At 34.3% G+C, this 17,694-nt stretch overlaps 2 protein-coding genes and 1 pseudogene across 2 annotated transcripts; 1 reads left to right on the forward strand and 2 right to left on the reverse strand.

Moving 5' to 3' along the window:
- Positions 1-292: 292 nt before the first annotated feature.
- LOC110695246 (mechanosensitive ion channel protein 2, chloroplastic-like) lies at positions 293-7,534 on the reverse strand. The gene is made up of 14 exons (XM_021872495.1): positions 7,358-7,534; positions 7,089-7,257; positions 6,895-6,954; positions 6,197-6,354; positions 5,457-5,580; positions 5,114-5,211; positions 4,827-4,940; positions 4,354-4,414; positions 3,756-3,905; positions 3,517-3,627; positions 2,947-3,114; positions 2,723-2,836; positions 2,478-2,534; positions 293-1,656 (listed from the first exon to the last, which is right to left on the reverse strand). The coding sequence occupies exons 2-14, from the start codon at positions 7,164-7,166 to the stop codon at positions 790-792; spliced, it is 2,160 nt and encodes a 719-aa protein (XP_021728187.1). The 5' UTR covers positions 7,167-7,257; positions 7,358-7,534; the 3' UTR covers positions 293-789.
- A 2,408-nt stretch (positions 7,535-9,942) lies between these two features.
- On the forward strand, positions 9,943-12,802 carry LOC110695248 (annotated as a pseudogene).
- Positions 12,791-16,299, reverse strand: LOC110695247 (uncharacterized protein At4g38062-like). The gene is made up of 2 exons (XM_021872496.1): positions 15,005-16,299; positions 12,791-14,679 (listed from the first exon to the last, which is right to left on the reverse strand). Exon 2 carries the CDS (start codon positions 14,636-14,638, stop codon positions 12,914-12,916), a length of 1,725 nt encoding a protein of 574 aa, XP_021728188.1. The 5' UTR covers positions 14,639-14,679; positions 15,005-16,299; the 3' UTR covers positions 12,791-12,913.
- Positions 16,300-17,694: the final 1,395 nt, after the last annotated feature.

Below are 17,694 nucleotides of genomic sequence, written 5' to 3' on the forward strand. Positions count from 1 at the left end.
TCAGTTTAATTAGTTAAATAATGACGTTAGTTGAGGCGCAAAATCAAATCTCGTTTGCATTATTGACTTGTGCAGCCTCCTGTGCAGGAGTAAATGAGGAGCCACTAAGTTAGTTCATATTATGAGATTCCTAGCAAAAGGAAGTTACTTTCCTAGGGAGTTGAACTTCAGTCTCATACCAAATTAGCTGTGTAAAATTACACACAAGAATGGTAAGGTAACAATTTTAGCCATTTTTGTGAAAGAAAACTTGTATTTTTTTCCAACTAAACAACTATACAATGTTCTACACTTCACAAAAAATGCAAATGAGTACTTTTATATCATCCAAACAGGAACCGGGTGCATAAATGGAGCAGCTTTCTTTTTTACTTGCACGGCAGAACTTGAACCACACAATATAAGAATGAATCATCGGTAATTGATACTCCGTATACTGGAATCAAAATATATCTTCCTACCTCAACATCAACTTTACTACCCAGAATGGATAGTACACTGGAGCTTAATATGGAACAATTTGGAGGAGATTAATGAAGAATGTGCAGTCTCAACACGAGAAAACTGCAAATCCGCTATAACACAAATCTAGACGCTGTAGACTCCTAATAATTGCATATCAACACCTGACAACTTGCCAGTTCGGTGTCAAACAAATACCACACCCAACTGGCAATGAAACGGTAAACTAGCTCTTTAGGGATTTACAAGGAGCAAAGAAGCCCAACGAAGCTTGAGGGATTGATTTGTGCAAGCAAAGGTCAGATATAAGTTGGAATAATTACTTTCCTACTTGTCTTTTCCATCCTTCTCTCCTGCCGATTTTCCAGGTCCACTACTCCGTGCAGCTAAATCTTTAGCCTCTGCTGGAGTTGAAGGCGAATCAAGCTCATCCTCCATAGGCAGGGTTCTCTTTGACCCCTCCAATGCAACACCAAGAACTATATTCTCTTCCAAGGAAGCTGATGTTTGTTTGGATGATTCAGATGCTGTCGATTTCTCTACCTGTTTGGACTGAGAGCCGGTTGTTTTGTCATTAATAACATGAGTTTCAGTATTCAAAGGTTGTAGTACATTCTCCGGATTCTTGGATGTGTTTTCACCAACGGAGCCTGCAGTTTTGGATTGTGAGCCTGCAGCATCCATTGTGTCCTTTTCCAACTCCGAGATGGGCCTAGATGTAGAATTTCCAGTAGCCTTGCCATCAGCCTTCCGATCCATTTTGGAAGCCACGGAAGCCTTGCTTTCATCTCGCGATCTTGAATGCAAAGTCTCTCCTACTTTACCCTCAGCCTGGTTGCCATGTTTAACGTTTTCTTTCTTATCTAAGTCAGGTGCTGATGTTCCTTTGACTTTACTATCGTCAGTCTTCTGGTCTCCTGGTGGCTGTCCTGTGCCACGACTGTCTTGCTCTCCGATTCCACGAACTGTACGAGCCTGAGATTTTGACTTATCTTCTCCATTTATCTTGTAAGGAGGTTCAATGAGAAGCATTTGACTTTTTGACGCAGGTCCACCACGAGTGAAAAATGAGCTTGAAAATGAAATGTTGTCCAAATCAGGCTCATTATAATACTTCTGTATAGTCCTGATTGGTGTGGCAAGTCGAGCCCTGTGATGGCTGACGACCCTCAAAAGATCCAACAATATAGCTTCCTGCAACCCCAAGCAACATAAATACTCTGTCCATTCAGAAAATAATCTAGCATTTACTACATATTTTTGGATGTCGGGGTAGTCTCAATTTTGAAATAGATACATAAAACCTTTTCATTTCTACATATATGCTCACTTAAATTCAATGGTGGAGATATGAGAAGAAAAATCGTTTCAAAGAACAGTAAGAGAGATCTACATGAACAATTAATTGTGAGGATTGAATAATGTACTCCCTCCATCCCTATCACTTGCCAATTATCCACATTAGCAGGTATCAACACACACAGATACTCCCCACACACAATTACTTCCTATGAACATGAATACTCGCCTATCCCTTACAATTTAAAATTTTGGGTTTGGCACAGATTCTACCGCTAAGGATAGTTATTAAATGTTAAAATAAAATTTGGTAGCGAAGAGAGAGAAAAGTAATGTAAGAGGGAATGTAATGATAAACTGACAAGGGGTTGATGTGATGGAGAGAAGGGAAAGTTTACTTGAAATGGAAGTGTGACTTTATTTTTTTATTTTTTTTGAGGGAAAGTGTGACTTTATTTTATATTTTTTGCGACAAACCAAAAGGATAAGTGTGAAAATTACTAAGGGATGGAGAGAGTAGAATTTTCTCACAATCAAATCTACTAACATTAGTCAAGTTACATACACAAGATCAAAGCATTTTTTTGAGTTTTTGTTGAAGAGAGTAAAAAAAAAAAATGTATAGACCAGTGACACATAAACATATTGGCCATCTCAAAAATTAAACTTATACGCTAGAAGTAACTTACTAAGAAAAAACTAAAACCCAAACTTACCTTAACACACAAATACTCTTCATGATGTGACGTCTTCACAAAACAGGAAATCAATATCTGTACCGTATCAAACATTGTAAGAAGAATTAGATAACTGAAATGGTTCTATAACTGACAAGGACTAAGTTTTGATACCATAAGAAGAGTCCCATGTCCAAGAAAAAGAGTAGAATCTAAAATCTAGTGCAGAGTTATGACAAATTCAAAGAAACAACAATAAGTGACGAGCACTTATCTGTACTCACCAGAAGAGCTTGATTTTCAGGATTGATGTTTTCCAAAAATACTCTTCTATGAAGCTTTTGCTGTTCAACTTGAGGATTCTTGGCCAAGACTTTACGCATGTCCGCAACAATATTCTGTAAATTTTGAATGTGGAATATTGTAATCATGTGAAAGATCAGTCCACTAGGTGCACCAAGAGAATAATAGCAAGATTGGCAACACAAATATGATCAAGATCACTTACATTAATCTTACTAACATCAAGGTGACTGATTGCAAGATGGGTTTTGATTCGCCAATGAGATTTTTGACTGAGATTTCTCACCACATTCACTGTGAACTTATGGTTAGGGATATGAACTGCCTCACGATCTTCCCCCCTTATAACTGTCGGTGACCACCACCCCACGTGCTGTAGTATAAAGAACGTAGAGAGAGACAATCAATTGAAAGTAATTATGATGCATATACACTACTACAATCAGAGATTCTAGTTAAATCCTTGCCTAAACTAATACAACAACAACACCAACAACGAAGCCTTTGTCCCATAATGAATTGGGGTCGGCTAACATGAATCGTCATAAGGAACCGTCCGAAAAAGGAAAGGAGCTTGCCCAAACTAATGACCAAAAATAAAATAAAATAAAAAATTCGCTAGTAGCACAACGTCAATGGAGTACATAGAGCAGTCTAAAATCAGAAAGCTATCTTCCTCCAGAACTCTCTATGTTTTTCCTAGAACCCCTACTGTATTTGGTGGGGATGTAAGAATTATGGAGTATGGACCATTTATTAATGTTAGGATACAAACCTCAACAGTGCCCGATACTTCATACCCTTCAATTTTTGTTTGAATCCATTCGTTCAATACAAATGGTCGTGTAGCATGAATCATTACACTTGACAAGAAATTTGTAAATATCTGCAGATCAGGAACATATTGAGATGGTTACTTCCACAGCTAAGTCAAAAGTTTTGTTTGCACTATTGTGATGATATTAACACCATTATGCACACTATATCTACCAAAAAATCTCTGTAGCAACATACCTCACGACCAGCAAGTGTCAGCAGCACAGTTCCAAGGCCTCCAGCAGTCATCCACTTCTGGGTAGAGAAACCCAACAGCTCCATGAACAGTGAAACCGCTGCAACCCAAACTGCAGAGTATACAGCTTTCCCAGCAAATTGAAAACCCATCTGTAAAGGCATAGTGAGCTTCTATCAAGGGAACGTTGGCAATACCAACAAGGTAATATGACAACATCTAAAACAATGCAAAAGTACTGCAATTTCCAGCCCAAATTTAGAAGTCCAGTACAGGGAGAATATAAGTAGCAGTGTTTTGTGAAGTTTATGCCATCACACTTATTACCTATCGCCATACCATAAATAAAAGGAATTTCAAAGACAAGGATGCACTGAGGTATCTAGTATGTTTTGCAACCATTTGTAAGCTCTAGCTATGTTGAACAGAAATTAAGTTTAGTAGAGACAATGAAAAGAGGAGACCGCGATAGACTACAAATATATACAACAGTTTGTGTATGAATCTGAAATTTTCTCTCTACTGAAGGCAGATTGAAACTATATGCTTAGATTCAGAGTATTTTTTAGTGCCTCAAAACAGAAAAGTGTAGGAACATACATTTCGTGCATCAGAGGGATCATTAGCCTCCGTCAAGTATTTCTGAACTTGTTGAATCACACTGCAATAAAATCGATATTAAATGATAAATACCACAATACAATAAAAACACCATCAAAACTTCAATGAAAAGTTCCTGAACATAGAGACTCCACAAGACAAGTGAGAAGTGACAACTGACAAGCATACAAACTACACATAGTATCCATGGGTAGGGTTTGGAGAGATTAGAAGAACCATGTAAGTAGAAGGTAGTGATGCCTTTAACTAGTCAATACCAGAAGATTAAGTTTACTTATAAGAGGGAGGGGGGGTGAGGAGGAGCATATAACAGGACTGTAAGAGGACATAACAGTGTCAAATTAAGCACCATGAAAGACAGCTTTCAATATTTAGTCAAAAACCGGGATAAAGTCAAAACCTTGCCCTATCTCCACAGCAGAGCATATAAAAAGAAAAGAAAAGAAATAAACCTTGACAAACAGTAGGCGAATGCCAGAACTGTTGAAAGTGACTTCACGAAACTCAGCGATCGTTGCTTGACAAGCTCACTAGCTTTTGTAGGCATAACAATAGGATCCAAAGCCCTAAACAATGCAAAAGTTGTAATGAATAGCCATGATCAAGAAGAACAATTAACCCATTTACAATGGATACAAATGAAACAAAATGTTACTTTATTTAAGACCAAAAGAAAATTAATGACACAAATAATACAGCACACTACAAATAAATTTAGAAAAGTGTAGCTAACTAGGACCTGCATATAAGAAATAAGCCAGTCCACAGCAACATGGGTTGCAGATAAGATGTCAAAACAAGGTTTGTTGTACTTTTCTTCCAACTGCTGTCAGTTTTCTACATGTCAAAAAAAAATGGGCTATCAGGTAACAGGATGATGCAGGATGTATATCTAAAATTGCAGAAACGTGTATTCTGTCAGAGAAAATCCAGTCAAAACATAAGTATACCACAACAATGGCTCTAAATTCATAAACTAGCATCAGCTTGTAAATTAAAACCAAAATTTCACTCACAACTAACAGTAAGAACAGTTTTACTTCAAAAGCATTATGTAGCAGACTGCAGACAAGGTGCCTTACCTTTAAGAAAATGTTTCTGCTCATTCGCAAGAGCGGCCCCAAACCCCATAGCGTGAATATGATAATGCCAACAGCTGGAACCAATTTATTGAGAAGGGGACTAGTTTGTAAAGCATTGCACGACCTGCACGATAAACATGATGAAAAAAAAAATGATAGAATAAGAACACACCATAACCCCGCCAAATGGACAATGAGGAAAAAGCTATCTAGCAATCATGGAAGCCTAGGATCTTAAGAGTAGGAATACTATTTTATTTAGTCCCTTTCAATAAAAAAATCCTTTCAGCTCTTAATGCCTTCTTATGGGAACAACATTTACACCCATTAGGCTGTACATCTTCAAAATGGCAAATTTAAGTAAACAAAATATCATAACAATCTTGCCTTTCAAGATCAAATGTACCCAAAATAACATTTTTCTTCTTTGATTTTCCACTCAGTGCAGGGAATGCGGGCATCAAAGTGCTTCCGCAGTCCACTATAGTTTGACAAACAACAGCCTTATGCCCTTATCTAATGATCAAACTGAATCATTACAGCTCGACTCAAACTCAAGTGACTCTAATTATACGGAAAGCCTAAATGTTGCAGCAACTTTTGATCCTTACAACCCCCTTCCTCTTCAGAAGAAGGTTTTTTTAAAAAAAAAAAAAAGAAAGAAAAAGAAAAAGGTGGTGGTGGTTTTGGGGAAGGGGGAAAAAACGATGCAAAAGGCATAAACAGCTTGAAGAGCTTACCTTGTCAATGCCACAGAAGCAGTCTCCATGCTAGGAATTGCAACATTATGACCCAAAAATAGAAAAGAATGGCATTTCAGGACACTGCACCTGTAAGGCAGGCTACATAGTGGTTTATTTACACTAGATGATAACCGATGTGTCCATGAATCTTGTCTCTGTTATTGAAAACAAGAATAATAAGTAAGATGCAGAGAAGCTATCAAATAAATGATATTTCAGTTCACAATAGTAATAAAGAAAGAGTAAAACAGCTCATATTAATAGACCAAGGATTGTTGCAGTATAATTATTTTCTTAAGCTTCCAACAACACCAGAAATAGGTAAAAGATAAAAACACACCAAACTATAGTAACATAGCAATCCAACTTTAGCGGACCATTAAATCACTGGTCAAACATTTAACATAGAGACATAAAACAAAAAGAATCATAATCTCTATTCAATTGGTTTCAAGCTTTCAACTAGAATACCTAATTATCATAAAATTTCATGCCTAATTATTCAACCAAAGGCATAAATAATGGTTATCAGAAACATAACTTTCCGAAATCAACTCAACAAGCTACTGGTATCGGCATTTTGATCACTACTCATATTATTATCACAAAATTTGCAGCTAATCCCTAATTCAATTGCTCAACAAAAATTAGCAATAACAACAAGAAATTAATGATATGAACAAGAATAAACTTACAGAAGCACATGAAGATAACGTAGTGAAGAGCAAATGCTGATTCCCTCTTCCTGTAACATACTGAAACAACAATCATAAGTAACTTCATAGTCTTACAAAAAAAAAAAAGTAACTTCATAGCATAATTTTCAATAATAACAATCATACTAGCATAATGAATCAAAATTTAAAGCTAATTACAACAATTAAAGTACCTTAAATTGTTTACTTCGCTCTTGGCTCCTGCAAATCCCCAGTGACGGAGATAATTGCAAGGAACCAGTTAGTGCCATTGTTTGTTTGATGATTGATACACTCAAAATTCGCCCAAAATCATAGCTCAAATTTAAGTTCCGCAAAATTCAAACAGATTACGCCGAAACCCTAGAAAAAAAAAAAACAAAATTGAACGTCAACTCATTTACAAAATTTTCATACGAAGTAATTTTGTTGGCAAAATGATGAAAAATTAATAAATTATAACCTCAATTGAAGATAATTTAAAGAAGATGAGCGAAGAATTAGGATTAATTATGAAAGTATCTTCTTCAATTAGCGTCGGATATTCGGATATAGTTGAGAAATGGAATGAAAAAGGAGGAGAGAGACAAAAATGGGGGAAGTGAAAAGGGAGGTTAGAAATTCCGACAATTTGCACGGAAAATTTTATGAAAATAAAATCAAAAAATAAAAAATTGTGTGAGATTTTCCACGTGGAAAATTGTTTTGTTTGTGGTCGGTTATCATTTGGCGTCTAGGTGAAGCAACCAAAGAGCTGCTCCGTAATTGGTTAAGGGGTTACGGTCTTACGGGTTACGGGTTACGGGTTACGGTCTTACGAGTTACGGGATTCGACGGAATTTACATGAAATTCTCGTGATCCTAATTAACGCGCAAATTCCAAAAGGAATGTAGTGTATAGTAAACTAGATTAGGTTCCGTGTTATGTATTGTAATTAATTTCACTATCGTTCATAATTCAATACAAAATTTCTAAAAAAACAAAAATAAAGTATTTTGTATAATGCATGTGGACAAAATATAAATCATAGTATTTTTTTTTTTTTTTTTTTTAATGTATATAATGAAATGAAACATGAAATATAATGACGACAGAGTAATTAGACAAATAAGTTTAAAATTTTAATGATAAATTGATATCGTTTTTCTTTTTATTAACTAAATAATTAAGTATTTTAAAATTGTATATTAAACACTATGGAATTGTAACATAAATAATTACTACAGTGTATTTGATACAACTTAGGATAGTGAAAAACATATCTAATTTGTCGTGCTTTTGATATACATAAATAACTAAAAATTAAAAATAAATCAAATAAGATTGATATTGTAAAAAAAAAAAAAAAATTGTTATTAGGAAGCCGTTTCCTAATAAGAAATTAAAACATTTTGAAATTTTTAAATAGATATGAATAACAAAAGAAGGTTTAGGAAATAATAGTAATAGTAAAAGTAAAAGTAATAATCAAGTATTAATCAATTATTTCTAAAACGCATAATTTTTTTTTTTTTTTTTTGTTACTAAATTATTATTATGTTTTAGTATTATGTTATTGATTAATAATGCACGAAAAACAATTGCAATCTTCAAATTAAATAAACTCGTTATTATAATAAAAAAAATATATATATATAATTTTTTTTTTAAAAAATCAAATAATCTATATTTTTTCGCACTTGTTAAATTATTCTCCCTTCGTTTCGTAATAATCACAGCATTAGGGTATGCACAAAATTTTAGGAAAATTATAGGGCGGGAACCAATTTTTTTATATTTTTTATAATATTAAGTATAATTAGTATGCACAAAAAAAAGTAGTGTAGGTGGGTTAATTGAAAAGAGAAGTAACAAAATATTTGTAAAAATAAGGTTAATGCGAGAGTGATTCAATAAAGTAATAGTAGGTATTTTTTAAATATGGAAGTGTCGCAATTATTATGAAATGCACGTAAAAAAAAAATTGATATGATTATAACGAAACGAAGGGATTGTGAAGTAGTACGTAGTTAATAAGATGGTAGATATGGAGTATATTTATTTCAAATAATTTTGATAAAAAAATTAGCTCAAACTCTTATACTTCCTCTGTCTTTATTTAGTTGACACCGTTTGACTTTTATACTATTCACACACTACACTTTGACTCGCTTTTGTGATTTATAGTTACAATAGTTATAGTCATGTGGGATCTTGTTTTAATCGTCTTGATGTATATTTTATTAGTATCCACTTTTTATAATTTTACAATGTTGATAATTAGAGTTATTAATCATTAAAACCATGCGTTAGCAAACGTGATAATAGAAATGTGTCAGCTAAAAAACACAAAGAAAATATAAGGTATTGTCACTTCACAAGTTGACATATAACTTTGTAAACATTTTTTTTTTTTTTTATTTATTTATTTTTTTTTGGTATTGAGAGAGCCACAAAGGGCGAAGGTTAAGATCCCAAATCTCCTGCAATCGGGAAGGAAACTCTAACCACTTGAGCTATCCCTCACTCTAATATTTTGTGAATAGTAAGTCAACACAAATTGTTATATATGGTTCGTCATCATAGAGGTTATTTCGTGAGTGTTGTAAAGTTACTCAGTCAGCGAATTACTATATTCTTTTATAAGTGGTCACATGAACAAACGCATATAAAATGCGCAGGTAAGTTAAATAATGTGGGTTAGGATAATGATCAAATGAGGTGACGGAAAATATTCTAATTGAAGGTCATGGCTCTTCATAAAGGTTTAGCAAATTAGCAGTGGAACAATTTTAGGGACTCTAGCTTTCAACCTCGGAACCACCTAGGTTTTCATAACAGTGGTCATGGCTTTTCATAAAGGCATTTTTTTAGCTTTTGAGCATGGGACCAAAAATATTCTAATTGAAGGTGGCAATCTTTTAGTAATTAAGTTCGTTAAAGGCATCTAGTCTACACTATGACAAATTGATCATATTGTTAAAGACATTTGTTGTTTTCTTAGAAAATTCGATATTTGGAGCATTCGTCATGTCTTTCGAGAGTGCCTTGTACCAATTGTTCTCTATTTTCCATCTTTTCTGTCGACGCATTAGGAATTTTCCCGTTAGGAAGGTTTCCTAATGTTTTTTTTTTCTTATTTAAAAAAAAAGAATGAGGGAACGGAATAATAAAAATATAATAAAAAAAAAAGTCGCGGGAATACATTGGAAGCCGTACTCCAGAAGATCCAGTCACCCATTACAAAGGAGGGAGGAGAGAGAAAATGGCAGAGCAGCGGGAAGAAGAAATGGAGGAACTGCAGAAAGTGAAGTCTGAAGCAGCTCAGATCATCAATCGCTGTCCGATTCTCCCTCTTCTCATCGTTTTTGATCTCGATTATACTCTCTGGCCTTTCTTCTGGTATCTTCTTCTTCATTTCTCATTATTTTTCGTAATATATATTTTGCTTTTTTTTTTTTTTTTTTTACTAAATTCACTTATCTTACGGAAATTACATGCACTTGAATAATTCAGGATGTTTTATTAAATTATCTGTCAATTGTGATTTAATTGGTTGATTACTGTTAATTACTGTTGAATTTATCAGCATTTTATTGTATGTAATGAAAATTGACTACTTACAGTACTTGATTTCTGCTGTTACTGAGAACTGAGAGGAAACCCTGCTAAAAAGTAGCTATATTCGCTGTCGGAACTCGGAACATTTGTCGACTCATAGGTCTTAGGTGTACATTGTAAAGTAAATTTATCTTGATGTCACTAAATTTTCAAGCATTAGTGTTAAATCCATTGATTTGTACGGAGAATGCATTTTTGTTAGTCGAAACGAGAATAATGTTAACATATCCCTTAGATATATACTCATGAATAAGAAGTTAAAATAGCTTTTAAGTAGAATTACTAAACTATAATAACAACGATCAATGAGTGATTTTAATTATATATTTTTGCCTTAGTACTCCGTATTGTGGCCTTGTGGGAACACAGTAATAACTTTCTAGAACAATAATTCTGTGACTAGAAGAATCCAGAAAAAGATCTACTGATTTGTAGCTTAAATTGCGGCAGAATTAAGGAGGTAGCTGGTGTATATGATGGTTGAGCCTGATTGACAGTGTTTCAGTTTCATTCTAAAGAGTTCCATGCTTCTTAGGCGTGTATTGAACTTGCACCTGTAACTCATGCTCAACAGGGCTTTTATATATTCAACAGAAGAGGAAAAGACCCTCTTATCGTCAAGTAGTATAGTGACTCTAATAAAAAAGGGTAAAGGATAACCTAATTCAGATGTGGCGCTAGAACTTCTCTCATTTAAAACCTTCTAATTCCATGTAGTTTACACAGGCTGTATAGGTTGTATTTACCTCATCTTGTTTTGAATCATTTCCGACAAAATAAGTTCAAATAAGACTAGATTGTTCATATTCCCTTGACATAACAAAGCTCAAAAATATCGTGAGGGAAGTGTCCTAAATAGTAAGAGGTTAGTCTAATTTTAGCCTTCGCACACTTTGTATTTGAATTATTTTCTGTGGTAATTTCTGGAGGAAATGCATAATTGATACTTTCTCTGCTTGTCAATTGTGATTCTCAGCTCTTTTTGGTGTTAATCATCTTTGCACTTGTATGTTTTCCCATTTTCTTTTTATTACAAGTGAAATGGAAATTGTGTCATTTGACAGTGAGTGCTATGATGAGGATGACATGCCGTAGCTTTACCCTCAAGCTAGAAGCATACTATGTGCTCTGAAGGATAGAGGAATTGAAATGGCTATTGCCTCTAGATCACCAACTTCAAATGTAGCTAAAGCATTTTTAGCTAAATTGGGCATCGAATCTATGTTTGTGGCGCAGGTCAGTCATGCAAAACTTCAATTTTAATTTTTGTGATTACATCCCTTTCCTCCTCTGATTGAGGCTATTATACATTTCTGACTGAAAAGAACATCTTTCATTGTACGCTATTGTTTGTTCCATTATTTAATATACCCATATATCCCTTACCCCCTTTAAATGTAGCATTGTTGTTTACTTTGTATCTGACCTTCTGTACACTGGATTTCTTTCATTGGGTTTTTAAGGGTAAGGCTGCATAAATGTGTCCCATTAACCTGCATTGAGTAGGAATGTAGGATTAGATGCATTGGGGCTGTAGCGTTGACTCTGTGTTAGCTGTAAAAACTTCAGCATATGTATTTTGCCAATATGCAGGAAATCTACTCCAGCTGGACACACAAGACAGAACACTTTCAAAGGATACATGACAGGACTGGAATACCATTTGACTTGATGCTTTTCTTTGATGATGAGAATAGGAATATTGAAGCGGTAAGTGTCCTTGGCTAAATCTCAATGTTCCTAATCACATTAATCTCTGTAAACAATTGCTCTTTTGAAGACAGATAGCAGCAACCAAAAAAAAAAAAAAAAACTGTCAAAGCTGAAAGTTAACGTGCCTGAATTCTCTCATGAGAATTGCAGGTCACAAAAATGGGTGTAACATGCATTTTGGTGAACAGAGGATTGAACCTAGAGGCATTAAGGCAAGGGCTCACAAACTTCTCTCAGAAATCCCTTGGCATGAATGGCAGAGATTGAGTTGTACATGCATATCTCCTTTTTTTTTTTCCCTTGGTTTCTTATGCAGATATCTGTGCTAAAATTGTTGGTTGTGTAATTTGACTTGTATAGCAATGGTAATTCATAGATTTTACACCTTGCTAGCTACTGTAACACATAAATAACACTATAATTCCGTTACTGAAAATTTGATGGTTGGTCCATGGCATCAAATTGAAGTTTGATTATGTCATTGAAAAAAATTGTTTGAACAAGGGTGAAATCAGATGAGGAGAAAAAAACTAGTAAAGTAAAACTAGTGAAAGCATTACAATGCACACAAAAAGAATCGGATACTTCTCCATTTAAGCAATGGGAGTAATTAATGAAAAAGAAATGTCAGGAGTGGAGACTTGAAGAACTGTTCCTCATTTACAAGTCAAGTGATTGCAGTAGTTGCTTCTTCTAGATTATCTCCTAGTTAAGCTCTCTGAACGGCGATCTTTCCTCAATGAGGGATTCGCTTGTCTTTCTCAAGTGAGAATGTTGCTGACTTGCATTCTCTTTTGAGGCACAAATATCTTCTCCTTCTAGACTTATTCTTATTTTCTTATCATCAAATCCTTGAACTATCATTCTTTCATGCATTTCTGCAGGTTCCATGTCTTCTTGCGAACTCTGCTCTAATGAGTAGTCTCTCTCTTCCATGATATGTACAACTATGGCTTCTTCAAGTTCTCTTGCCAGTAATTCCAGTTGTAGCTGTTCATCATCCATCTGCATCCTTGGTGATACTTTTTCGTCCTCTTCGGTGGTATCATCTTCTTCTATTCTAATCTCTTGGTCCATCAAAAATATCTGCTGCTCAAGATTACCTATTCTTCTGTCCTTCTCTTCTGTATCTATCTTAAGCATTTCCTCAACCTCTGCTTGTTCAAGCAAGGATAATTCTAAATCTCTGCGCATTGCCTGGCCTTTTATAACCTGCATTTCGAGGTGTGCTGCTATAGATATCCAATTTTGTAACTCATATTCCAGTCCATTTCTCTCATTAGTCTGGTCTGTCAACTCAGAATCAATCACATCTAAAGCTTCGCGCAATTCTTTTAGCTCTTCTCTTAGTTTATCAAGGTCCTCCTGCATTCCAAGCTTTTCCCCCCGTATCTTCTCTAACTGCTCCATCAATTGTGCTGTACCACCCTCGATGTCTTCCGAACTTTCTGATCGCATCAACTGCAACATTAAAGACAGTTCTTCATTCTGCATCTTCAACTGTGAAGAATTGCAGCCTTCTAGTTCCTTCTTCAGCTCTTCTATGACTTGATCTTTAATCTTCAAGTTAGAACTACATCGTTCAAGCTCTTTATCCATTCTATCAGCTTTAGAATTCCATTCAGCTTCCTTAGCCTTGAGATTAGCAGAACATTCTTTGTGGCTCAGCTCCAACGATTTCAGTCTCGTCTTGAGCTTAGCCCATGAGGATGGAGTTGGAACTGCTCTCGGTATATAAGCTTCCTGGAGCTCTTTAATAGAGGTCAGGAGTTCCTGATTCTCTTTCTCCAGTTTATTAGCCTTGTATTCCATATCCTTGAAGTCCATCTCCTTCACACGCAACGAATGCCTCAGATTCGCAACTTCCTCCTCGCCATTCTCCACAGCTAAGCACTCTCCTTCCATCTTTCCTTCAAAACCCTCACGTGTCACACTTTCCAATGACAATTTCATTTCAGAAACTTGCTCTTCCAGCTTTTTCCTCCTGCTTTCTTCATTCTCCAAGGCTTGCTTGCACATTGCTAATTGATATTTCAGCCCTTCTGCAGTTCGGTTTTCATCATCAAAGCTTTCCTGCAGCTTCGATATCTCATCAACCAACGATGATTTCTCGGTCTCCCATTCTGTTTTACTCGCACGAAACTGATCTCGAAGCTTCTCATACGCTTCCTTAAGATGCTTAAACTGCTCCACCTTCCATTTGAGCTCATCTTCCACCTTTCTGTGTCTCTCAACTAACTCTTCTAGCAAATCACCTTCCTGATTGTTTACAGGTGATTTGACATCCTTTTCTTTCTTCTGCAGCTCCGAAATGTGAGCTTTGAGCGTTTTAGTTTCATCCCATTGCGTTTTGATGATGTAATCTTTATCATCCAAGCTACATTTAAGCCTCTCAATCTCCGCTTTCGCCTCTTCGAGCTCTTTCCCCATCTATCTTACAAATCTCTGTTTTAGGAATTCAAGAACCTAACCTGAGAACAATTATGAAACCCAATTTTCTCATTCAATCCTTCTAATTTCAGCCCAAACATATACAATATAAATCTACGATAAATTGATCTGAAAACTTCTGAGATCATCTATTTTTAGCTACTCATATAAGAATCTCAAGATACCCATTTTTCAGGAAACTTAAATATGATTCACAGTACCATATATTAAGGTGTTTTATCAAATCAATCGTGCACATAAATTATAAATTCTAGGTACGCATTATTGAAAATTACTCGTACATGATTAATTGGCTTTTGCCGAAAAACCGAAAGGAAATTAAAAGAAGAGGAAATTGTTACGAACCTTAAGGCTTGATCATTCACCAATAGATACAAAATGCAATTTCTTCTTAATTTTGATTGTAGCTAATTCTTTGATCAAAATTTACCGAAACAGGGGAGGGTAAAAAAAAAAAAAAAAAAATACAAATAAAAACAGGGTTGTTTATTTTTGGAATTAATTGACGAAACTGGGTTATGTTTTTTTGTATTTGGTAGATGAAATAAAGAGAGATTAAGAGAAATTAATGAAAAATAGAACAAGAAAGAGAGAATCCAGAGAAAATCAAGTCGTTAAAAATAGCCGTTAAGATTAAGGAGGAAGAGGCTTCAAGGGTTTGAAATTTTCTGTTGCTTTTTGTTTGGATCCGTTGTTAGTTTGTTACTCAACATTACTAGCCGTTAGCTGTTGGGTGGGCCAAATAAAGTTTGGGCCAAATATTTAGTTTTTATGGGCCATTTGGTCCCTTTTATATACAACAACTAATGGGCCAGAATAGTCTCGTCATTTCCATTCGTTATCATTTTGGTTTGGTCTTGAAGTTTTAAGGGTTTTGCTACGCATATTCTAATAATCTAATGTGATACACTGGTATTAATAGGAATATGCCAATTAACTAAGTGTTTGCCTTGTGGTAAAGAAGGAACCTTTCAACTTCAGGTTTATTCTTTACAAGGGGTACTTTGAAGATAGATATCACTATACTTTTTAATACGCTAATCCGATAGGGTTGATTTTTAAAAGGTTTCAGACCGGTAGAATAGTTGTTCCTTAGATTCAAATTGTAAGTTTATAATAATTTGATATGTTACATACGTACTATATTGGTGTCATGCACAAAGAATTATTTTGTGGTCTTTCATCTTCGGATCATTATGTAATTTGGATCTCTAAGCCAGAATTCGCCAAATATTTGGACTAGCACAAAGCTACAACCAACAAGCATGCTCCGATGACGTTAGTTTAATGTCTTAATCTTGCATTTAAAAGTGAAAATTTTCTATCAAAAAACAGTGTTAATTCGGCATTGATGTGAAGTGCAATCGAGTCAACCTTTCTAACTTATATACCTTTTTTTATTTTTATTTTATTTTTTATTTTTTATTTTTTTATTTTTAATATGTAAATGTATATTGGATGCCACATATGACTTATCTTTTCCCCATACAACTTGAAAAACATAAACTTGTAGTAATGCTCTATTTTTGGCTTTCTTGAGAGTTTATTAAAAGTGCATTAAAATGACATATTTCAACAAATTTATTTGCAATTTTTTTTGGCTTTCTTGAGAGTTTATTAAAAGTGCATTAAAATGACATACTTCAGCAAATATATTGGCAAGGTCCTAAGTACTTCATTATTAACCAATTATTTCATTGTCTTTCACCTTTAGGACATCAAAAATTCAATTGTTAGTATTAATTGTAGTTATCAATAAATAAAAATATAAAAGTTGATAAACAACAATAATTAGTACAAATTTAATACTTCTTCGTAACATTTTTATAACTAAAGACTAGATAAATGACACTCCTTAAACTAAAGAAAAGAATCCCTTGCAACGATAGACGTAAAAGGTAGTACATCTAGTTTGGCCTATCGAGATGAAACACAATGAAATGGGGATCCAATACCCAATTAAATTTTACTAGAATTACATATATGACTCCTTGATAATATTGAAAGGTGCTTTAGCTTCTTCCTTACTACTTTGCCTTCATACAAAGATAACTCAAAAATATGCAAAAAAAAATTAAAGGTCATTTCTTTTAGTTTGTCTTTTGATGACCCAAAATGCACATAGATATGAAAGACTTTCAAGTTTCAAGTGGAGGAAACTAAGATTTGTGAATAAAGTTGGGTTCAGGGTGATGGCAACAACATATACCTATAAATAAGGCAAATGGTCCAGGGTATATTTTGCTTTTTTATGGATTGGATTTGTCATTATCTTAATTATTAATTGACTAATTAAGTAGGTTACCCTTTTCATCACAAAGTAAGCAATTGGGCATATTTGATTATTTGGTTTTAATAACTTATATATATATTCTTTTAAGCAATAATTTGTCAAACGTAAATGGGCCAATATTATGTTTTGTTGCAATTTGCACGATCGGTAGGGATAGGTATTGGATGGTTGAAAATCAACCGTTTTTTTTCTTTAATGTTTGTTGTAAAGATATTATGATCTATCTAATCTAAAACCAAATATATGCCCAAAGATTCCACTAAAGAAGGGAGTTGAATTCGTATTTTTTCTAACCTGTTGAGAAAGTATGCATATTATTTACTGTATCAAAGTTTATATTAGCATATTTCATCATCTATTTTTCATTTATCGTGAAATTGATCATATTGCGATCAAATCATGAATTATAGAGCATATAAATCAAACATGTGCTTCAACCATCAGTTTGAGTTTTTTTGTTGAGTTGTGGTCCTTTAACACGGTACGTCCTCTGTATTTTATTACTTGCTCCATTTCTCCATGCGTAGAGTTTTAAGAGAAATAATATGGAGTAGTAAGTAATCAAATAAGAAGGAAGTGGGGTTGTTGGAAGAATAAAGTATGTTAGTTGGGAGGAGAGAGAATATAAAAATATTAAAGTATAATAGTTAGGGGTCCACTAAGAGAGAAGAAATTAATAAAGTATTGTGAAAGGTTTCTCAAAAAGGAAATAGAACAAGTAATAACATACGGCCGCAAAAGA

The sequence above is a fragment of the Chenopodium quinoa genome, unplaced genomic scaffold, assembly GCF_001683475.1.
Source record: "Chenopodium quinoa cultivar QQ74 unplaced genomic scaffold, ASM168347v1, whole genome shotgun sequence".
In the NCBI taxonomy this organism is placed as follows: domain Eukaryota; kingdom Viridiplantae; phylum Streptophyta; class Magnoliopsida; order Caryophyllales; family Amaranthaceae; genus Chenopodium; species Chenopodium quinoa.